Source organism: Dryobates pubescens, chromosome 27 (assembly GCF_014839835.1).
Source record: "Dryobates pubescens isolate bDryPub1 chromosome 27, bDryPub1.pri, whole genome shotgun sequence".
NCBI lineage: Eukaryota > Metazoa > Chordata > Aves > Piciformes > Picidae > Dryobates > Dryobates pubescens.
The window spans coordinates 9,171,794-9,195,199 of record NC_071638.1 but is presented as its reverse complement, the minus strand read 5'-3'; the positions used below and the strand labels follow the sequence as shown (position 1 = coordinate 9,195,199).

Below are 23,406 nucleotides of genomic sequence, written 5' to 3'. Positions count from 1 at the left end.
TTTTTGGGGGGCATTAGATATATTTTGGGGGAGATTGTTAGTCCCAGAGCTTCTCAATAAAGCAGAAAGAGAAAGGTTAATAGAGATGCTAAATGTTTCTTCCCTTAAATGTACTGCAACAGTTACAGAGAATTTGGTAACCTTTCTTTAAGGGACTGGGAACAAGAACTCACAGCCCCTGGAATACAAAGGATAGTATTTGTGATGCTTTCACTGTTAATATCTTTCATGGAATATGTCACAGGATGAGATGGGTATGTGTGTTAGCAGGTAGCAAAGCAACTGTCTGTGTGCTTTGAGTCTGCAAACACATACTCCCCAAGTTTGCAGTTCTAGAGTGTTAAAGGCATACTAACAAAACTGCTGAATTGTACATAGCTGTTGCCTGTTGGCACTATGCTGTTCAGCAAACTTTTGGGAGATAATTGCTGCCTAGATCTGCTTTGAGGTAGGGGTTTGAAAGAAAATAGGTGCTTGTCTTTGTCAAGAGAAAGCATGCCATTTCTTGGAGCCTCTTTTGTCTGGGTTTCTGAAAGATCTCATTAAAAAGTTAATATTCTTGTTCTCATTAATATTCCTTGGTTTAGCTTATTCTGCACCTTCTCATTGTCTGTGAAGACTGTACTCACTTTGATCAGGGTTTTCTTGTTAGTTTGGTTGCAATTTCAGTTGTTCCTGCACAGAAAAGCAACTTCTCTGTAAACACTCCAAGATTTTGTTCACCTAACTGTGCCTGATTGTGGAAAAAATGTTCCACATCAGATAAGAATGCAATTACTCAGAGCAGAAGCGTTTGCAGCACTTAGCTGTGGATTTGCCTCTTACTCAAGTTATAACCAGATACATTTTTCCATACTAAGAATATTTGGGGCAAGGATCCAAGAAAAGATGTCTTGTCTTTGCACAGAAGTCTGGAACTGCAGCTGCAAGGTTTTGTATCTCTTCACTGACTACTCAAAATGTCAGAAGTTTGGGGGAAATGTAAATGTTGTTTAACTTCCTCTGTTACCAAGAGCCTTTCCCACACCAAGAGACATTCCACCCAAAATCTGAACGGGGTTGGGAGAATTTAGCCTGCAGAAGAGGAGGCTCAGGGGAGACCTTCCTGCTCTCTACAAGTACCTGAAAGGAGGTTGTAGCCAGGTAGGCGTTGGTCTCTTCTCCCAGGCAGCCTGCACCAGAACAAGAGGATGCAGTCTCCAGCTGTGCCAGGGGAGGTTTAGGCTTGAGGTGAGGAGTAAGTTCTTCCCAGAAAGAGTAATTGGCCATTGGAATGTGCTGCCCAGGGAGTCACCATCCCTGGAAGTGTTCAGAAAAGGCTTGGATGTGGCACTTGAAGCCATGGTTTAGTTATCAGGAGGTGTCAGGTATTAGGTAATAGGTTGGACTTGATGATCTCTGAGGCCTTTTCCAACCAGGTTGAGTCTATGAATTTGGTTTTGTTTGGTTTTGTTTGATTTTGCTTTCATTCTGGTCTATCTTCTCATTCCAATTGTTTGTCGATGTGACTATTTCAGGAGTATCAGATGGTGCTTTTTACTTATGGGGCATTCAGTCAAGTATCAAATGATGACAGTCAGCCCATCTAGCAATTTTTAATCTGCCTTTCCCTCTTTTTATATTGTTTTTTAATTATTTATTTCAAGAGTTAGAACTCACTCTCTTGTTTTCCAAGAGCTCTACAGTGACTCCTGGAGCAAGATATTTGGGTTTACTTGTCAAATTACCATCCTTCTATGGAATCCCATTCAATACAGAGTGCACCCCCTGATACAGCAATCTTTGCAGGAATGGAATGTTAGATAGCCATTTTCCCTGGCTGGTTGGCTGGTGGTTTTGCCCCATGAAGGAGTGAATTAATTTAATGAGGAATAGCAGGCTTCTAAAACTCAGGTTAGTTATTTCTGTACCTTCTTTTACTTTCTGATAATCTTTTCATACCTATGCTAATGCCAGCATTTTATTAATGCTGTATCTTACAGTCTTTTCTAGGTGGGTTTTGACCTGACTGGAGTTCCATTCTGATCCCCTGCTACATTCCACCAGAATTAACTCAGCACCATCTAATTCCTGTTCCATATCATCTTCTGTTATTCCATTTATAGCTTCAGCCTTCTGACCAATTTCACAGAGTCACTGTAGGGCATGCTCCCTGCTATAATCTTTTTATATTTTGCTATTCCTGGCCAGGGAGACAATTTAGTTATGCCCTACTGTGTCCTTCCCAAGGGTAGACCATACCCATTTGATGGCAGTTAATGAGATGGGCAAGCTCCTCTTTGTTCTTGCATATAATCATTGCCTTTCCTGGTGTAATCTACAAATATATTTCTGTATCTGGGTTTCTTAAAAGCAAAATCAAGAGCCCTGTGTGATGCAACAGCACAAAACTGAGCCTTTCCACACAGAAGATAAATGTTACCCCCACAGCAAACTCCTGGTCAAGAGAAGAAGAGAGATTGTTTTGGTACAACCACTTTTGGTCCCTTATCTCTTCCAATGGGATTGTTTAGAACTATCTTTATTTTCCTTTTCACACCCAGCAGTGATGTAGTTACATTTTACTACTTTTCTGTTCACCACCTGGTGGATGTGGGGCAGGCTGTGGATGTAGTCTACCTGGACTTCAGCAAGGCTTTTGACACTGTCCCCCACAGCAAACTCCTGCCCAAACTGTCAGCCCCTGGCTTGGACAGCAGCACTCTGAGCTGGGTTAGGAACTGGCTGGAGGCTGAGCCCAGAGAGTGGTGGTGAATGGTGCCACATCCAGCTGGCAGCCAGGCACTAGTGGGGTCCCCCAAGGATCAGTGCTGGGCCCCATCCTGTTCAATATCTTTATTGATTATCTGGACGAGGTGATTGAGTCCATCATCAGTAAATTTGCAGATGACACCAAGCTGGGGGCAGGAGTTGACCTGTTAGAGAGTAAGAGAGCTCTGCAGAGGGACCTTGCCAGGCTGGACAGATGGGCAGAGTCCAAGGGCATGAGATTTAACGAGTCTGAGTGCCAGGTTGTACACATTGGCCACAACAACCCCATGCAGTGCTACAGGCTGGGGTCAGAGTGGCTGGAGAGCAGCCAAGCAGAAAAGGACCTGGGGGTAGTGGTTGACAGTGGCTGCCCAGAGAGGTGGTGGACTAACCATCACTGGAAGTGTTTAAGAGGGGGCTTGATGAGGCACTTGGTGCCAATGGTTTAGTTGATTAGGTGGTGTTGAGTGATAAGGTGGACATGATGATCTCAAAGGTCTTTTCCAACCTGCTTAATTCTGTATTCTGTGTTCTGTATACATACATAAATAGTATCTGCATATAATTAAGAAAATACTTTTTCTTTAGGAATAAAATGTCCAAAAGGAGTGTTAATGTAACAGAAACCTCACTGCAGCTCACAGACCTGGAATACAACTGTGAATATAGTGCTTACCTAACAGCAAGCACAAGATTTGGAGATGGCAACATAAAAAGTGATACCATAACATTCAGAACTTCTGAGGGAGGTAAGCTTATAGGCAGTGCCAATCTTTAATTTCATTCAGCCTTAAATTTCAGTTGCCTTGAGTTAAGCATTCTATGATTCGAAGTTAATAAGGCTACTGAGGTAGAAACTTCATTTGACTTGTTAAGAAGAGTCATTCTACCTGTCTATTTCTGTGTGTCTCTGTCATGGAATCATAGATTTGTCAGGGTTGGAAGAGACCTCAAGGAGCATCCAGTTCCAACCCCCCTGCCATGGGCAGGGACACCTCACACTACAGCAGGTTGCTCACAGCCACATCCAGCCTGGCCTGAAAAACCTCCAGGCATGAGGCTTCCACCACCTCCCTGGGCAACCTGTGCCAGTGTCTCAACAACCTCTTGGGGAAGAATTTCTTCCTGCCTTTGTGTGCACATTTATCTGTGGCTCTATAGATTCATAATGAGGCATGTCTGTTAACTTACTGAGCAAAACTTTGCATCTCCCTTCAAGGCAGGGACAATTAAAATACCTTCATTTTACATTTTGAAGTAAACCTGCCTGAGGGAGCAGGTTGGACTGGATGAGTTTTGAGATCCCTTCCAGCCCCTAACATTCTGTGATGCTGTCTATTCTATAACATATTTTATTAGCACTTTATCTTGCTGTGACACAACCTCTGACTCTTTAGATTCTCTCTCACAGGTCTGAAATAGTTTTAACTTGAAAATGTAACCTCTAAATGTACACTGCTTTGTTTATTCTGTCTTCATGATTTTATACTTCCAATGTGGGAGATGGATTTTATAAATGATTGTACTGTATTCTGTGCTTTGGAAGTCACTCAGCTTAACTATTGTTTCTGGGTTTCCCCATCAATTATATTACTACAATCTGTTCCAAAATGGATAAGCAGCAGACATACTTCAGAATCATCCTGGATTGATAAACTGACTTCCCAAAAAAAATCACTGTCAGCACTGTCAGTACTGTGCGCAGGTCCGGAGCCCTCAATACAGGAAGGACATGGACCTGATGGAGAGGGTCCAGAGGAGGGCCACAGGAATGATCAGGGGGCTGGAAAACATCTGCTACAAGGACAGACTGAGGGAGCTGGGGGTGTTCAGCCTGGGGAAGAGGGGGCTTCAGGGAGATGTAAGAGCAGCCTGCCAATACTTGAAGAATGGAGAGGATGGAGAGAGACTGTTTGCAAAGGCATGCAGGGACATGATGAGGGACAATGGCTGCAAACTAGAGCAGAGCAGATTTAGTTTGGATGTTAAGAACAAGTTCTTTCCCATGAGGGTGGTGGAACACTGAAACAGGCTGCCCAGGGAGGTGGTTGAGTCTCCTTCCCTGGAGATCTTGAAGGTGAGGCTGGAGGAGGCCCTGGGCAGCCTGATCTAGTTGGGGAAGTCCCTGCTGACTGCAGGGAGATTGGACTGGATGAGCTTTGGAGGTTCCTTCTGGCCCAGATCATTCTATGATTCTATGATTAGTGTCTATCCCAGCCTGTCTTTGACTACAGACTATAGGCTTTCCCAGTCTTTGCTACCAAAACAACTTTTTAGGACAGGCTTTTTAGGAACTCCAATTAATACTTTAGCAGTTTATAAAAACTAGGCCAGCAGACAGAAAGAGAGATGAAATAGTTTGCAGTGTTTAGCACTCTTCTGCATGTTGTGTAGAGAACATTCTTGGATGGAGAGAAGTTTGGACTGAAGTTCTCTTAAGGGATTGAAGTTGAATCTCCTACATCACTGTGCTACTGTGAAGGAACATGTGCTATCAGTCTTTAGAGGATATGTGGAGAGGATACATGAAGAAGGCTTTAAGAGTCCTTCTTACACATTTAATAGAATGAGGAAAGAAAAGCAACAAACTTAGAAATGATCATAGTGTCCAAGCTTAAAAGTCTAATTTACCACCAGGAGTTTGGAACTGAATAGCATAGCATAGCATAGAATAGAATAGAATTCATAGAATCAATAAGGTTGGAAAAGACCTCAAAGATCATCGAGTCCAACCTGTCACCCAACACCTCATGACTCCACCACCTCCCTGGGCAGCACATTCCAATGTTGAACAACTCTCTCAGTGAAGAACTTTCTCCTCACCTCCAGCCTAAACTTCCCCTGGAGCAGCTTGAGACTGTGTCCTCTTGTTCTGGTGCTGGTTGACTGGAAGAGTCCAACCCCCTCCTGGCTACAACCTCCCTTCAGGTAGCTGTGGAGAGCAATAAGGTCACCCCTGAGCCTCCTCTTCTCCAGGCTAAGCAACCCCAGCTCCCTCAGCCTCTCCTTCCAGGGCTGTGCTCCAGAGCCCTCCCTAGCCTTGTTGCCCTTCTCTGGACACCTTCAAGTGTCTCGATGTCCTTCTTAAACTGAGGGGCCCAGAACTGGACACAGGACTCAAGGTGTGGCCTAACCAGTGCTGAGCACAGGGGCAGAGTGACTTCCCTGCTCCTGCTGGCCACACTATTCTTGATCCAGGCCAGGATGCCATTGGCTTTCTTGGCCACCTGGGCACACTGCTGGCTCATGTTTAGGCAGCTGTCCATCAGCACCCCCAGGTCCCTTTCTGTCTAGCAGCTCTCCAGCCAAACAGAATTTTGTAAAACAAGAAAATTTCATAAGAAAAAATTAAACTAAGACTATGCATCACATTTGTCACAGTATCCCAGGATGGTATAGTTTGGAAGGGACCTCCAGATATCACCCAATCCAACTCCCCTGCCTGAGCAGGATTACCCAGAGTATTTGAATTGAATTGAATTGGATTGAATTGAACTGAATTGAATTGAACTGAAATGAATTGAATTGAATTGAACTGAACTGAACTGAACTGAACTGAACTGAATTGAATTGAATTGAATTGAATTGAATTGGCCAGGTTGGAAAAGACCTTTGAGATCATCAAGTCCAACCTAACACCCAACACCGTCTAATCAACTAAACCATGGCACCAAGTGACTCCACCACCTCCCTGAGCAGCCCATTCTGGAAAAAAAATCTGCTTGTAAGCAACAAAGAGAGAATAAGGCTTTTAATTTAGGTTTTCTGAAACAAACAAGATTTTTTTCCTATTAATTATTCATGGAGCATAGAGGCCAAACTCATTCAGTTTCTGTGCCTGCAGATTAGACTTTCATCGTGTCCAGAGCAGTAAGTACAGGAGAAATTCTATGAGAGGAGAGGATCTGTTTACAAAATGCAAGTCTGTTTGAAGACTTAGTTTTAAAAATATTATTGCTTGCATCTACTGTTTTATTTAACCATTTCCAGAAGCAGTTTTTATGCCATAGTCACAAATGCATTAGGCTGAACACTAGGAAGAAAATTTTCCCAGCAAGAATGGTCAGGGATTGGAATGTGCTGCCCAGGGAGGTGGTGGAGTCCCCAAGCCTGGCTGTGTTTGAAGGTGGTTTGGATGAGGTGCTTGAGGATATGGTTTAAGGGTGAGCCTTGTAGAGTAGGGTTCTGGGTTGGACTTGGTGATCCTGAGAGTCTCTTCCAACCTGAATGTTTCTGTGATTCTGTGAAGTGACAAATCAGCTGTTGTGATATTTGCTATCATGGTGTCCAAACCTCTCTGCCCTTTGTGGTTTAGAATTTCTTTATTACAATTTCTTCTCTTCAGAGGAAGGTGACAGTATCTCCTTGGACAGTACAAAATGGGTGAGGTTTTTCAGGGTAGAGAGAGTGCACAGATACTCTGAGAAGCATTATATAAAAGCCTCATGAATTGCCATCTCAGAATGGTAGTGGTTGGATAGGACCTCCGATGATCATCTGGTCCAACCCTCCTGCTAAGGCAAGTTCACCTAGAGCAGGTTGCACAAGATCATATCCTGTATATCTCCAGGGAAGGAGGCACTACATGACTGTAAAAATTTGAGTGAAATTAAATAAGGATGTGGACTATTAACCAGTCCTTGGCATCTCTATTGTGATTGCTTTGAAAGGAGAAAGGTGTGAAGGAGCTGTGACTTAGGCCACCCATTGAGGTTCTCAATTGTTCTACACTGTCCAGAGGCTCTGACCTAGGCTGGCTGCAGAAGGCCATAACTCCCCATGACAACTGCCTAAATAATGCAGGTTTCATGAGGTGAAGTCACCAAGCCTGGATGTGTTTAAAGGTGGTTTGAATATGGTACTTGGGGCTATGGTTTAGGGGTGACCCTTGTAGAGTAGGGTTCTGGGTTGGACTTGGTGATCCTGAATGTTTCTATGTTTCTGCATTTAATTTCACCTAGGAAATTGTAAATTCTATACCAGGTGTTTCTTGGGCACTAAAATGTGAAAAAAGCACCTTGAGTCAGGTATGCTAAAACCTAACATTTTTTTTCCAGCACCAAGTGATCCACCGAAAGACGTTGTGTACAGCAACCTTACTTCCACATCAATAAGGTTATTTTGGACTCCTCCTCAAAAGCCTAATGGAAATATTCTGTACTACTCAGTTTATTTCAAAAATAGCTCAGGACTGTTCACACAGGTAAGATTATTTTCAAGGTCTCCTTTTGTAGGATACAATCAAGTGGTCTAATCGTTCATTAAATATCACAGTATCACCAAGGAAGAGACCTCAAAGATCATCCAGTCCAACCTGTCACCACAGACCTCATGACTAGACCATGGCACCAAGTGCCACATCCAATCCCCTCCTGAACACCTCCAGGGATGGGGACTCCACCGCCTCCCTGGGCAGCACATTCCAATGGCCAATTGCTCTTTCTGGGAAGAACTTTCTTCTCACCTCCAGCCTAAACCTCCCCTGGTGCAGCTTGAGACTGTGTCCTCTTGTTCTGCTGCTGGTTACCTGGGAGAAGAGACCAACCCCCACCTGTCTACAACGTCCCTTCAGGTAGTTGTAGAGAGCAGTAAGGTCTCCCCTGAGCCTCCAGGCTAAAGCATAGACACTCACAGGTGTCCCAGTTTGAGCTGGGTGCCTTAAGAAAAAAACACGAAGTTACAGACCTCCAGTGTGCAGAGTGTCCAGACCAGCAAAAACTAGGTATTTCCCCCCATAAATCCTACATCATTATGAAGCTGGCTGAGAAATCAGTTCTCTCTCTTTCTTCCTCGGCACATCCCTGGATGAAGTGAGCTGCCTTATCTGGTGTGGGGGGAGGATGGTTCCAGTCTTATAGAATCATAGAATTGTCAGCATTGGAAGGGACCTCAAGGATCATCCAGTTCCAACCCCCCTGCCATGGGCAGGGACACCTCACACTACAGCAGGTTGCTCACAGCCACATCCAGCCTGGTCTGAAAAACCTCCAGGCATGAGGCTTCCACCACCTCCCTGGGCATCATCACGTCCACACTGTCACCCAGCACCATCTAATTGACTAAACCATTGGCATCAAGTGCCTCATCCAGTCTCTTTTTAAACACTTCCAGCACCTCCCTGGGAAGCACATGCCAGTCTTTCTTTCTGTGAAGAACTTTCTCCTCACCTCCAGCCTAAACCTCCCCTGGCACAGCTTGAGACTGTGTCCTCTTGTTCTGGTGCTGCTTGCCTGGGAGAAGAGACCAACCCCCTCCTGGCAACAACCTCCCTTCAGGTAGTTGTAGACAGCAATGAGGTCTCTCCTGAGCCTCCTCCTCTCTGGGTTAAGCAACCCCAGCTCCCTCAGCCTCTCCTCACAGGGCTGTGCTCCAGATCTCTCCCCAGCTTTGTTGCCCTTCTCTGGACACCTTCCAGCAACTCAACATCTTTCCTAAACTGAGGGGCCCAGAACTGGACACAGTCCTCAAGGTGTGGCCTAACCAGTGCTGAGTACAGGGTAGAACAACTTCCTTGCTTGTGCTGGCCACACTGTTCCTGATACAGGCCAGGATGCCCTTTGCCTTCCTGGCCACCTGGGCACACTGCTGGCTCATGTTCAGCTGCTGTCAACCAGTAACCCCAGGTCCCTCTCTGCCTGGCCGCTCTCCAGCCACTCTGTCCCCAGCCTGTAGCACTGCCTGGGGTTGTTGTGGCCAATGTGTACAACCTGGTACTTGGATGTTTTAAATCTCATGCCCTTGGACTCTGCCCATCTGTCCAGCCTGGCAAGGTCCCTCTGCAGAGTTCTCCTACCCTCTAACAGATCAAGTCCTGCCCCCACCTTGGTGTCATCTACAAATTTACTGATGATGGACTTAATCCCCTTGTCCAGATTATCAATAAAGATATTGAACAGGATGGGGCCCAGCACTGATCCCTGGGGGACCCCACTAATGCCTGGCTGCCAGCTGGATGTGGCACCATTCACCACCACTCTCTGGGCTCAGCCCTCCAGCCAGTTCCTAACCCAGCTCAGAGTGCTGCTGTCCAAGCCACGGGATGCCAGCTTGGCCAGGAGTTTGCTGTGTCCTCACTGTGTCACCCCTCTCCCCTGAATGCCAGAGTCAAATACGTGATGCTCTTAACTCCGAAAACAAAACCTCCAAAACCCAACAGTGCAATGCAATGAACTTAAAGAAGGAAACAGAGAAGGTGAGAAAGGTTACCAGTGAAGAACAGGAGCACTCTGTTTTCTGTGTACATTTAATTACAGCTTTATGCCACTGGAAATTTCTGCTGCTTCCGGAGGTGAGGAGGATGCCACTTTCTGCCTCCACTTTCATGGCCTGTGTGTATTGCTTACACTGAGCTGCTTTTAATCATCTGATACTTTGCTATGTCAAACTTTCTTTCATGTATGGATGAAGAAAGAGACAGAAGAAAGAATTTCTTCATCTGTAGCCAAAGATCCCAAGCTGTTTGCTTTCATCTGTGGCCACAGTTAATTGTACAACTTCCTATAGTGTTCTATCCCCAGGGTACAATTAGTGCAAGTTTCATCTTCTCCCAGTTTGAACCCACACAGATTTTCCTGCTGACCCTTACTCTTATCTTGGGCTCTTCTTGGGAAGGGGACTGCCTCTTAAAACAGCTTCAGTTGAGCTGCCAAAGAGCCAGTTACAGGCTTCGCATTGGCTCACTCAGCCCTTGGCTGGCAGACAGCTGAGTAAATTATAAAGGGATGCTTTTTTAAACTAAGAGTTTATAAATACACTCCCACTAAATCTAGAATCAAAACTTGATGTGGCAGCTGACATTTTTACCTAGAAAACTCAGGAAATTATTTAAGGTATTCAGGTTGGACTCAATGATCTTTGAGGTGTCTTCCAAACTTTGTGATACTGTGATACTGTATTTATTAGATATATTAGATATTAGATATATTAGATATTAGATATTCTCAGTGGCTAATTATTAATAATGGCAATATCTCTTGCCAAGAGGATAGTAGAATGATGTTTCTGGATCAGAAGGGTGGTGTTTGTTGCTGTTTTTTTTAATCAGACTGTGCTTAAACATCAGAAAGTTTAATTAAATGCTTCAGAATTTAACCCTTTCTTTCCTGTATCTCTGCCTTACCCAAGTATGCAGAAAAGCTCTTTCGAGCCTTTTCCAGTAAGTTATGTGAAGCATAGAATCACAGAATTGTTAAGGTTGGAAGGGACCTCAAGGATCATCCAGTTCCAACCCCTCTGCCATGGCCAGGGACACCTCACACTGCAGCAGGCTGCTCACAGCCACATCCAGCCTGGCTGCAAAAACTTCCAGGCATGAGGCTTCCACCACCTCCCTGGGCAACCTGTGCCAGTCTCTCACCACCCTCATGGGGAACAACTTCTTCCTCACATCCAATCTGAATCTCCCCATTTCTAGTTTTGCTCCATTCCCCCCAGTCCTATCACTCCCTGACACTCTAAAAAGTCCCTCCCCAGCTTTCTTGTAGCCCCTTCAGATCCTGGAAGGCCACAAGAAGGTGTCCTGGGAGCCTTCCCTTCTCCAGACTGAACAGTCCCAACTCTCTCAGTCTGTCTTCATAGGAGAGCAGCTCCAGCCCTCTGCTCATCCTTGTGGCCCTTCTCTGGACACCTTCCAGCACCTCCAGGTCCTTCCTGTACTAGGGGCTCCAGAACTGGACACAGTACTCCAGGTGTGGTCTCACCAGAGTGGAGCAGAGCAGGAGAATCACCTCGCTCGACCTGCTGGCTATTCTTCTCTTGCTGCAGCCCAGGCTCTGGTTGGCTCTCTGGGCTGCAAGTGCTCACTGCTGGCTCCTGTTGAGCTTCTCATCCACCAGCATCCCCAAGTCCTTTTCTTCAGGGCTTCTCTCAAGCCAGTTGCTGCCATATAAAACATAACAACAGCACAGGACCCCTCTGTACCTTTGATTCAGCTCCTTGTCCCCTCCTGGAGACAAAGGGACCCAAGATTCAAATCACACTCTCCCTCTCAGCTCCCTCTGTACTCAGTAGGTTTAGACTGGAAATTAGGAAACCTTTTTCAGGGCAAGAGTGGTCAGGGATTGGAATGTGCTGCCCAGGGAGTCACCAAGCCTGGATGTGTTTTAAGGTGGTTTGGACTATGGTTCTTGGGCTGTTTCAGGGCTGAACCTTGTAGAGCAGGGTTTGACTTGGTGATCCTGAAGGTCTTTTCCAACCTGAATGTTTCTGTGATTCTGTGATTTAGAATAGGCAAGACAATGACATGTGATCATGTCATCTATGAGCAATTAACAAATGATAGGGTTTGAGGGGGGTTATCTTCTTGATGCAGTATGGATAAACACATTGCAAAACTGTGGATTGAATGTGTTTTTAAGAAAGATGGGTTAGCATCCAACACCTCCAAACAACAGAAGGAAATCAATTATGTACCTGTAGTACTTACAGAGTAACAGTAGATATCACACAAGAAATTACTTGAGTACTTCAGTAAAACTCAGGACTTACTAGAGTAAAAGTATAGGCTTATGTCTCCTGTACACTATGGTCACAGGATCACAGGATGTCAGGGGTTGCAAGGGACCTCTAGAGATCATCCAGTCCAATCCCCCTGACAGAGCAGGACCATAGAATCTAGTGCAGGTCGCACAGGAATGCATCCAGAATGACCTTGAAAGTCTCCAGAGAAGGAGACTCCACAACCTCTCTGGGCAGCCTGTTCCAGGGCTCTGTGACTCTCACAGGAGGAACTTCTTGTCCCTGCTCACGTTGAGCTGGATCCTCCTGCACTGCTCCTTGTCCTACCACAGGGAGCAAGTGAGCAGAGCCTGTCCCCTCCCTCCTGACACCCAGCCCTCAGATATTTATAAGCATGTATTAAATCCCCTCTAAGTCTTCTCTTTTCCAGACTAAACAGCCCCAGGTCCTTCAGCCTATCATCACCAGGGAGTGTTCCAGTCCCCTTATCATCCTTGTAGACCTCCACTGGACCCGATCCAGCAGATCCCTGTCTCTCTTGAACTGGGGAGCCCAGAACTGAACACAGTAGTCAAGATGAGGTCTCAGCAAGACAGAGTAGAAGGGGAGGAGGACCTCCCTGGATCTGTTGGACACACTCTTCTTAATATACCCCAGGATCCCCTTGGCCTTCCTGCCCATCAGGGCACATTGCTGTCCCATGATGAACTTGTTATCCACCAGCACTCCCAGGTCACTCTCCACAGGGCTGCTCTGCAGCAAATCACCTCCCAACCTGTATTGGTGCAGTTCCTTATTCCTCCCCAGATGATGAATCATATCCCTTGATGGTAGTGATGGCTCAATGGAAAAGTAGACATAAAACCCATTGAATAAATGACATTTTCAATGGCTGTGCTTTAATTTTATTCTTTTTTTCCCCTCACTTTAGAATTTCACAAGCTATGGTAACAAGAGCAATGTCAGCATGTCCCACTCTGCAGTTCTGGATGAGCTGGCAAAATACAGCCATTACACCTTGTGGCTAACTGCAAGCACAGCCTTTGGAGATGGAAACCAAACCAGTGACATGATAGATGTGTATACAGATCAGGATAGTAAGTTGCTAACTTTTGTTTATTGTTTAGTGTATACCAGTGCTTCCATTGATTAAACACTCCTTCATTTGTAATAGTCATTTTCCTTCATTTGTAATATTCTTTTTGGGTTTTTTTCACTCCTATGATGGTAATGTTGAAAAAGAAAATACAATCCAGCAAACACTGTTTTCAGTATTGCAGTCATTTTCCTTTCAAGGAAGACATTGTGATCTGAGTTTTCACCCTGTAATAGTAAGTCCACAGAATCATAGAATGGTAAGGGTTGGAAGGGACCTCAAGCACCATCTGGTTCCAACCCCAATGCCATGGGCAGGGACACCTCACACTACAGCAGGTTGCTCACAGCCACATCCAGCCTGGCTGCAAAAACCTCCAGGCATGAGGCTTCCACCACCTCCCTGGGCAACCTGTGCCAGTCTCTCACTACCCTCATGGGAAACAACTTCTTCCTAACATCCAATCTCAATCTACCCATTTCTAGTTCTGCTCCACTCCCCCCAGTCCTATCACTCCCTGACACCCTCAAAAGTCCCTCCCCAGCTTTCTTGTCACCACAACTCCCAAGCTGCTGCTTCGGATATAAGCAACAAAAATTTTGTGTGAGGCCATCATCAAGACTAATTTAACCAATTACAACCTCTATGCCTTCAAAATATTTTGCTTTTCCTGGTAAAACAGAAGTGATTTTCAAAAGCCATGCAAGGGATTGCAAATGAGATTGACAGGCTAATCATGCTTCAAGGATTTATTTCTGTCTTGGATGCTTCGTTACTATTATCCATGCATTTATGTTTTTGCTTATTGTCTCTCGTAGTTCCAGATGGTTGTGTTGAAAATCTGCTCTATCAAAACATTTCCTCATCTTCTGTAAATGTAAGCTGGCTTCCACCATCCCAGCCAAATGGCTTAGTCTTCTTTCATGTTTCTCTAAGTTTACTGCAACCCGGAACCAATAAAATGGTGAAGTCTTTCCTTACTTACGCCACAAGCATCGTTTTGGACCAGCTGGAGAAATACACTGATTACATTCTGAAAATCACACCAGCCACTGAAAAGGGATCTTCTGAGCAGCATGCTCTCAGTCTGCTTATCAGAACAGATGAAGATGGTAAGAGAAGTAAATGTTATTCATTCCCAATGAAATGCAGGGCGGCGGGGCGGGGAGGAAAAGGCTTTCTAAAAGGAAAAGAAAAGATCATTGTATTTTTCTCATATTACTTACAACAATGTTTTATACAACAGCACAAAACTACTGCTACAACTGCTTCTGGGGAGAGACTTTTGAAGGTGTCAGGGAGTGATAGGATGGGGGGGAAAGGAGCACAACTAGAAATGGGTAGATTCAGAGTGGATGTCAGGAAGTTCTTCCCCATGAGGGTGGTGAGACACCAGCACAGGTTGCCCGGGGAGGTGGTGGAAGCCTCATGCCTGGAGGTTTTTGCAGCCAGGCTGGATGTGGCTGTGAGCAACCTGCTGTAGTGTGAGGTGTCCCTGCCCATGGCAGAGGGGCTGGAATTGGATGATCCTTGAGGTCCCTTCCAACCCTGACAATTCTATGGTTGTACACATTTCTATGTTGAGACCATAAATAGAAATTTCCCCTCAGAGCACAATTTTAACTGATAGCTAAACCACATTTTTCATTGTAATTCCTATTGTCCTCATTTTTTCTTTCTGGTTTCTTCATGTAGTCCCAGAATCAGCACCTATAATCAGAACATTTTCAAACCTCTCAACTACCTCAGTTATGCTTTCATGGGACCCTCCTGCTAAGCCATGTGGTGTTATAAGAAGTTATGATTTACATTTATTTGGGCCAGAAAAGAATAATTCACTCTCTACCACCAATAACTTTATCATCTTGGAGGACCTTCTACCATTCACATTATACAGCATTTATGCAGCTGCTAGAACAATAAAAGGACTTGGTCCATCTGCCATGCTTGAGTTCTACACAGATGAGTCAGGTGAGCAAATAAAACTGTGAGCAAGTCTGAAATATTGGCCCTGTGTTACTGTACCTATCTTAGATCTAAACATAGACATGAAGAGGGTTGAGATAAAGGGTTAATTTTCAGCTGGTCTGAGCATGAAGAGCTTTCAGAAGAAGGGCAACAAGGCTGGGGAGAGGTCTGGAGCACAACCCTGTGAGGAGAGGCTGAGGGAGCTGGGGTTGCTTAGCCTGGAGAAGAGGAGGCTCAGGGGAGACCTTATGCCTCTCTACAACTACCTGAAGGGATGTTGTGGACAGGAGGGGATTGGTCTCTTCTCCCAGGCACTCAGTGCTGGAACAAGAGGACACAGTCTCAAGCTGTGCCAGGGGAGGTTTAGGCTGGAGATGAGGAGAAAGTTCTTCCCAGAAAGAGTAATTTGCCATTGGAATGTGCTGCCCAGGGAGGTGGTGGAGTCACCATCACTGGAGGTGTTAAAAAAAGGCTTGGATGTGGCACTTGGAGCCATGGTTTAGTTGTCAGGAGGTGTTAGGTATTAGGTAATAGGTTGGACTTGTTGACCCCTGAGGGCTTTTCCAACCTGGTTGATCCTATGATTCTACAATTCTAAGGAAATACTGTAAGTAAAAGCCTTTTTGGAGTTACATTCCTCCCAGGACAACGTGCCAGAGGAAGACACATTCTGCATAGGATTCCAAAAATATCTCCCAAGGAGAAGTGGTCTTTGCTTTTGGAATGTGTGCCACTTTGGCAAGTGTCAGGGGGGTTGATGCAAGCAACAATACCTTTCTCTGCATCCCCTCATGCTGCTGGAAAATGACACAACATGGAAATATTTCTAACACATTGACATGGGCCTCCTTTCAGCTGCATGGTGAATGCCATGCTGTGGTGGGTTTAGGCTATGCCTTTAGAGTTTAGTTACAGATTTCGAGCAGAAAAGTACAACAATATAAATGAATCACTGTTGGGTGTAAAAAAGAAAACCAAAGATTGTTCCAAACAAATTCATTGGATAAATGTCTGGGGTAAGAGGAGCTGTGCCATAACAATTCTTCCCTTTTCCTCTTCTCTCCTGATCTCTGGCTGTTTTGCTTCACTCAGGAGAGATAATCTGCATGCTTTGGCTGGCCTTGGCCAAGTCTAACTTCTCTGTTCCTTTCTCTTCTCCCTTTTGCACAGGGGAATAAGGGGAGAGGCAGGGAGGGAGAAGCTAGGAGCTTCCCTTGGTCTTTAGCCAGGGGGATCCTTGTGCTACTTATGAATTTTTTATTATTAACTATTATTTATTATTATTTTTATTATTAACTTTGGTGCCATGGGTTAGTTGTTTGGGTGGTGTTGGATTGGTTGATGGGTTGGACGCGATGATCTTGAAGGTCTCTTCCAACCTGGTTTATTCTATGTATTCTATGTATTCTAATTGTAAATACCTCTACAACAGTGTAACTCCTGTATATCTTGTACAAATTCATTGCATTCCATTGCAGAGTGTAGTTTTTGCCTGTAAAATACAGCTTCATTTGCTTCTACCTGAGTTAGCCTGGCTAAAGTAAATGCTGGGGGAATGTTCAGCCCACCAGAGCTGGCTTGTTTGTAATCTGGAACTCAACTCAGTGGGATTTCTCTTTCTGCAGTGCCATTAGCTCCACCTCAGAATTTGACCGTCACCAACTACACTGCGGACTCCGTGTGGCTCAGATGGGCGCCAAGTCCCCAGCCAAACGGTGTTATTGTGAGATACAATTTTAAGATTTATAAGAACAACACTGAAAAACTCTTTTACCAGGTATGGTTTATCACTAACAGGGCCTCAGGTTTTAAATGCCTTTTTTTGTTGTGGGTTTTTTTTTTCCCTGCTTTAGGGGATTGAGTCTACCATTAGTGAATTTGCAGACAACACCAAGTTGGGAGCAAGTGTTGATCTGTTAGAGGGCAGGAGGGCTCTGCAGAGGGACCTTGACAGGCTGGATAGATGGTGAGAGGTCTCGAGCACAAGCCCTGTGAGGAGAAGCTGAGGGAGCTGGGGGTGTTTAGCCTGGAGAAGAGGAGACTCAGGGAAGACCTTATTGCTGTCTACAGCTACCTGAAGGGAGGTTGTAGCCAGGTGGGGCTTGGTCTCTTCTCCCAGGCAAGCAGCACCAGAACAAGAGGACACAGTCTCAAGCTGTGCCAAGGGAGGTTTAGGCTCGAGATGAGGAGAAAGTTCTTCCCAGAAAGAGAGATTGGCCATTGGAATGTGCTCCCCAGGGAGGTGGTGGAGTCACTGTCCCTGGAGGTGTTCAAGAGGGGATTGGATGAGCCATGATTTAGTTGTCAGAAGGTGTTAGGTACTAGGTAATAGGACATGATGATCTCTGAGGTCTTTTCCAACCTGCTTGATCGTATGATTCTATGAAATGAGATGCTATGACCTATAAACTTTCAGTTCTTGTATTCCCCCATCTCATGCAGATTGGAGACCTTGCTGGCTATGTGCCGCTCCCTGCTCTCACACAGGCAGCTCTAGGGTGCTGTGCTGCTGTAAAGCATCTTAGCCTAAACCTACCAAACCGAGGGGGGAACTGACCAGGACAGGAGATAGTCTTTATCTTACAGCACAAGAAAGACATGGACCAGTTGGAGCAGGTCTAGAGAAGGCCATAAAAATTGTCAGAGAGATGGAACAACTCTGCTGTGAGGATGGGCTGGGAAAGTGTGGGTTGTTCAGCCTGGAGAAGAGAAGGCTGCAAGGAGAGCTGGTTGAAAAATTTCAGTACTTAAAAGGGGCCTATAAGAACGATGGGGGTAGACTTTATAGCAGGGCCCATTGCAACAAAACAAGGGGGGGGAGGGGGGGAAGGGGGGGGAGGTGTTTGATTTTAAACTTAAAGAGGAAGATTTACATCAGTTGCAAGGAAGAAATTTTTTACAATGAAGGTGATGAAACCATGGCACAAGCTGCCCAGAGACGTTGTAGTTGCCCCAGTTCATGGAAACCTTCCAGGTCAGGTTGGATGGAGCTTTGAGCAACCTGAAGTTGAAGATATCCCTGCTCACTGCAGGGGGGGGTTGGACTAGATGACCTTTAAAGGTCTCTTCCAACTCAAACCAGTCTATGACTCTATGACCTCTTCTGTTGCAGAGGTGTAGTAACGAAGTAGAAGGTGAGAGGGGGCTTGATGTGGCTGTGTGGAGGTGACAGAAGTTTTCCACATAGGTTAACAAGGCATATGTGAAGTTCATCTGTTTCAGCAGTGATATTTATGATACCATCCTCTGGCATATCTTTCTCACAAGCCACAGTGAATCAGGGAGAGGGGAAGAGAAAGAAAGAATTTGACCCTGCATTCTTTCTGGTTGAGCTCAGGGACTACTTTGAATGAAAGCTACTCAGAGTAGAACAGGCAAGACTATCGCTCTAAATCTTCCCTGCATTTCTGGAGGTTCAAGGTGAGGCTCACAATATTTGCACAGATTAATTGCATACTAAAAATTTTTCCTCCCTCAAGAACGTTTCAGGTTCAAACCACGAGGCAAATCTTGTTGGATTAGAACCATTCAGCCCCTACTTGATCAGCGTCTCTGCGTTCACCAAGCTTGGGAATGGAAACCAGTTCAGTAACGCCGTCCAGTTCACAACAATGGAATCAGGTTAGAGGTGACCTCTTCTGAGCTGCAGTTCTGGTTGTGTGTCTGTTTTCCTTGTCTGGGTGAAGCACAGCCTTCCTCTTTCCTCCAAAGAAATCAGAGCACAGCACTCTCTCACTGCCCTCTGCCTGAGTCAAAGCCATTTCACATTCCTGCTGTACCGGATAGGCTGAGGTTGAAGTTTGACGTCGGAAGTGTAGAATTAGAAAGGTCCTCATCTGAAACGAGAGGCTTATAAGGCTACTATAAATCTTTTAATAGCATCACAGATAAAGGGAGGAAAATTCTACCATAAATCTTTTAATAGCATCACAGAGCATGGCAGGAAAAATTAGACAGATCTCAGTCTTCGCTGATCAAAGTGATCACTGGGATCCCTGTGAAAATAACTGAGACCTTTAGCAGTATCAAAAGGCTGGCAAATGAACTGGAAATTGCATTAAACACACACAAATGTTGGAATATTTTTAATAATTCATTTTAGGAAGGGAAGCTAGCCACTAAGTAAATGTTCTGATCCGTTGGATCATATTCTTCCTGACAGCTGGGGAGGACTACATGATATAGTTGGCTTAATTAATGAATTAGGTCCAATTCTGACTCAAGAAATTATTGTATCGTGTGAAAGAAGATGTTCAACATTCTACAGAGAGACCTTGGGAGCCCTGTGAGTTTGGGAAAGTGTGCAAAACTGTAGCAGATATGCACCAGGACAGGTTAGAGGCTGCCCTGCTGGGAAGCAGCTCCATGGAGAAAGACCTTGGAGTGCTGGTGGACAGCAAGTTCTGCATGGGACAGTAAAGTGCCCTTATGGCCAAGAGAGCCAATGGGATCCTGGGGTGCAACAAGAAAAGTGTGGCCAGCAGGGCTAGGGAGGTTCTGCTCCCCCTCTGCTCTGCCCTGCTCAGACCACAGCTGCAATCCTGTGTCCAGTTCTGGGCTCCCCAGTTTAACAGAGACAGACCTGCTGGAGAGAGTCCAAAGGAGAGCCAGGAGGATGCTTAGGGGACTTGAGCATCTCCCCTATGAAGAGAGACTGAGAGCCCTGGGGCTGTTCAGTCTGGAATCTGGGTGCCAAGTGCAGGGGGCCAAGCTCTTTTGGGTGGTGCACAGTAATAAGCCAAGGAACAATGGGTACAAACTTGGAACAGAGAAGGTTTCACCTCAACATGAGGAGAGACTTCTTCACTGGGAGGGTCACAGAGCCCTGGAGCAGGCTGCCCAGAGAGGTTGTGGAGTCTCCTTCTGTGGACACATTCAAAACCCACCTGGATGCATTCCAGTGTGGACTACTGTAGGTGATCCTGCTCTGGCATGGGGGTTGGTCTTGATGCTCTTTGGACATCCCTTCCAACCTCTAATGCACCGTGGTACTGTGAAATGAAGTTGGAGCACAGGACTAGGAAAAAACAGGATGGATGGCCTCTACTATTTCAAGTACCAGCAGTCCAGTGAGGACAAAGGCATGGTTTTGTTCTCTTGGTATGTTTCTTCTACCAGTTTGTCTGCCACTGGAATGCTTGACAGCCACTACCCACATCAGGTGTGCTTCTCTGACAATATGGTTCTGTGATTACTATTTTCATTGTGGGGAAATGTTCATCTTTGGTGCCTGTGTATCTTTCAAGTCCCAGAAGCTGTCCAGAATGTCCACTGCATTGCAACGAGCTGGCAATCAATCCTGGTGCAGTGGGACCCTCCTGCTTCATCCAATGGTATCATCACTCACTACACCATAACAGTTGGAGGAAATTCTACATCTCTTTCGCCATATGACACGGTGCAGACTTTCAGAAACCTGCTCTCCAATATGACTTACCAGTTTAGAGTGAAGGCTGCAACATCTGCTGGGGATGGTGAGGAACAGACCTGCAATGCCACTACACTGCTAGAAAAAGGTAACAGATTATTCCAGTTGGGGATTTTTGTTTAATTCAAATCAAGGCTGTGAAACAAGCGTGCTGGGGCAAGGCTAGATGCCTTCAAGAACCAGAGAGCTGACAAGTCCTCCAAGGGACTGGATAGGCACAGGAAACTGGAATCTCTGTTATTGCATCCCATCAGCCCTGTATCTGCTAGATAGAAGTTTCACACAGAGAGAGTGATTGCCCGCTGGAATGGGCTGCCTGAGGAGGTGGTGGGGTCACCGTCGCTGGGGGTGTTCAGGGCGAGGCTTGACAGGATGCTTGGTTGCATGGTTTAATTGATTGGGTGGTGTTGGATGATAGGTTGGACACGATGATCTCGAAGGTCTCTTCCAACCTGGTCTATTCTATTCTATTCTATTCTATTCTATTCTATTCTATTCTATTCTATTCTATTCTATTCTATTCTATTCTATTCTATTCTATTCTATTCTCTTGAGATAAGCTGAGTACAGAGATCATTCCATCCTTTTTCTGGTGGTTTTTCTGCTTCTCTCTCCCTTCTGAGCACAGATCCTTTATCTCTTGCAATGTGGGGGAGGTTTGCTGCCTGGCTCAGTCTTGGCAAAGATAGTTTTGTAGCAGAGCCATTCAGCCTAGTGTGGGGGGTAGGGAGGAAGGGTGGGAGGCCTGGGGGGGCATTGAAGCCTGGGCTTGTTGGAAGGCTTTTGGCTCACGGAGCCGCTTGTAAGCTGAAATGTGAATTGGGGTGTTTGGCATTCATGTAAACAGTGTAAAGATTTGTACAGAGTACATCCACTGAAATTTCCAAATCTGGGTGGAAAGTTTTTATTTTACTCCTTTTGAGAGGGGTAAAAAAATCTATTTTCTGTCTGCTCTGAGCTAAACTAAGACAAACAAGCAAGCCAGAAATAGCTGCTTCAACTCAGGCAACTCAGTTCTTCTGTTGTTTCAATTTGTTGCTGGCAGTGGTTGATGAGAAACAGGGCTACCTCTGTTCTGATTGGGACTGAATTAACGAGGTGGGAATTACAAGCAGAGAGTTATCTTTATTTTCCCCCAAAACCCCACTCCAAAATTATGTGCAGAACTGATTCAATTATTTACAGGTCCTATTGGGTCATGAATTCCACCAGGTCATGAATTCTACCAGGATGCTCATGGGCAACTTCAGTACAATTTAGAGAATGCAGAAAATGGAAAAGGCTAAGCCACAACATAGCTTCACCCCACTTATAACATCAGGGGCAAGCCGGGACCTTAGGGACAGTCTGGGAACGCCAGGTTGTACTCACCAGGATGGAGCAGGAACTTGGAGATGGTCCCTAGGACTCTCTTCGGTGGCAGGCTCCAGAACTGCAGGGTTTATAATGCGGTTTGTGGATAACGTGGCACAAATCCGAAGGAAAAGGGACCTGGCAGAATCAAAGTGTCCGTAGACACAGCTGCCACGGGGGGAAACTCCTGCAGCAGCGCTGTCTGAGCAGTGCAAGGAAAACTGCAGCTCATGGCAGGCAGGGTCACTCCAGCAGCAGGCAGGGAGCAGGACCCCAGGACAGGCAGGTCCCGGGAGACGGCAGGTCCCAGTGCTGGTTTCTCCAATCTCAATGCAGAGAGAGTCCAAGGTGAGCCAGAATGAGAGTGGAAAAACGACAGTGCCGAGCGCTTTCTGGTCACTCTGTTTAAGGCTTTCCTAGACAACGTGTCCAGTGCCAATGTATCCTGGGTGTGAAGAACCCAGGTGAGCACAGCTTCAAATCCCAGCAGGCTGCCCCCACAGGTGAGGGGACCTCCACCCTGGCAGGAGGAACGGAGCCTTTTAGAATAGAATAGAATAGAATAGAATTAACCAGGTTGGAAGAGACCTTCGAGATCATCGTGTCCAACCTATCATCCAACACCACCCAATCAACTAAACCATACAACCAAGCATCCTGTCAAGCCTCGCCCTGAACACCCCCAGCGTCGGCGACCCCACCACCTCCTCAGGCAGCCCATTCCAATGGGCAATCACTCTCTCTGTGTAAAACTTCCTCCTAACCTCCAGCCTAAACCTCCCCTGTTGCAGCCTGAGACTGTGTTCTCTTGTTCTGGTACTGGTTGCCTGGGAGAAGAGACCAACCTCTGCCTGTCTACAAGCCCCCTTCAGGTAGTTGTAGAGAGCAATAAGGTCACCCCTGAGTCTCCTCTTTACCTGCCCCCCAGTGAGAGAGGAAGGCGATTCCGCACCTTTGACTGTCCCCATTCAAACCTCTGCTGATGGAAGTGGGAAGGGGAGTTTGGAGCACCCTGTAACAACCTCTTTGTCCTGTTTTAAACTACACTTAGCGATGAGAATCAATTGCTAATAAAAAAAATAAAATGCACAGAATACTGGTATGGAAAATGGGAGAGCAAGTCAGGTGTCAGGGAGTGATAGGACTGGGGGGAATGGAGCAAAACTAGAAATGGGGAGATTGAGATTGGATGTGAGGAAGAAGTTGTGAGAGACTGGCGCAGGTTGCCCAGGGAGGTGGTGGAAGCCTCATGCCTGGAGGTTTTTCAGGCCAGGCTGGATGTGGCTGTGAGCAATCTCCTGCAGTGTGAGGTGTCCCTGCCCATGGCAGGAGGGGGTGGAACTGGCTGCTCCTT

General features: G+C 45.8%; 1 protein-coding gene across 1 annotated transcript in view; it reads left to right on the top strand.

The window, feature by feature from the left end:
* PTPRQ (protein tyrosine phosphatase receptor type Q) overlaps positions 1-23,406 on the top strand; it is a 140,886-nt gene that overhangs the window by 37,986 nt on the left and 79,494 nt on the right. Inside the window, exons 18-25 of the mRNA XM_054173787.1 lie at positions 3,340-3,500; positions 7,809-7,954; positions 13,139-13,304; positions 14,122-14,415; positions 14,999-15,274; positions 16,897-17,048; positions 18,751-18,892; positions 20,518-20,787. Coding sequence (XP_054029762.1) covers positions 3,340-3,500; positions 7,809-7,954; positions 13,139-13,304; positions 14,122-14,415; positions 14,999-15,274; positions 16,897-17,048; positions 18,751-18,892; positions 20,518-20,787 — 1,607 coding nt within the window. The remainder of the gene's footprint in view (positions 1-3,339; positions 3,501-7,808; positions 7,955-13,138; positions 13,305-14,121; positions 14,416-14,998; positions 15,275-16,896; positions 17,049-18,750; positions 18,893-20,517; positions 20,788-23,406) is intronic.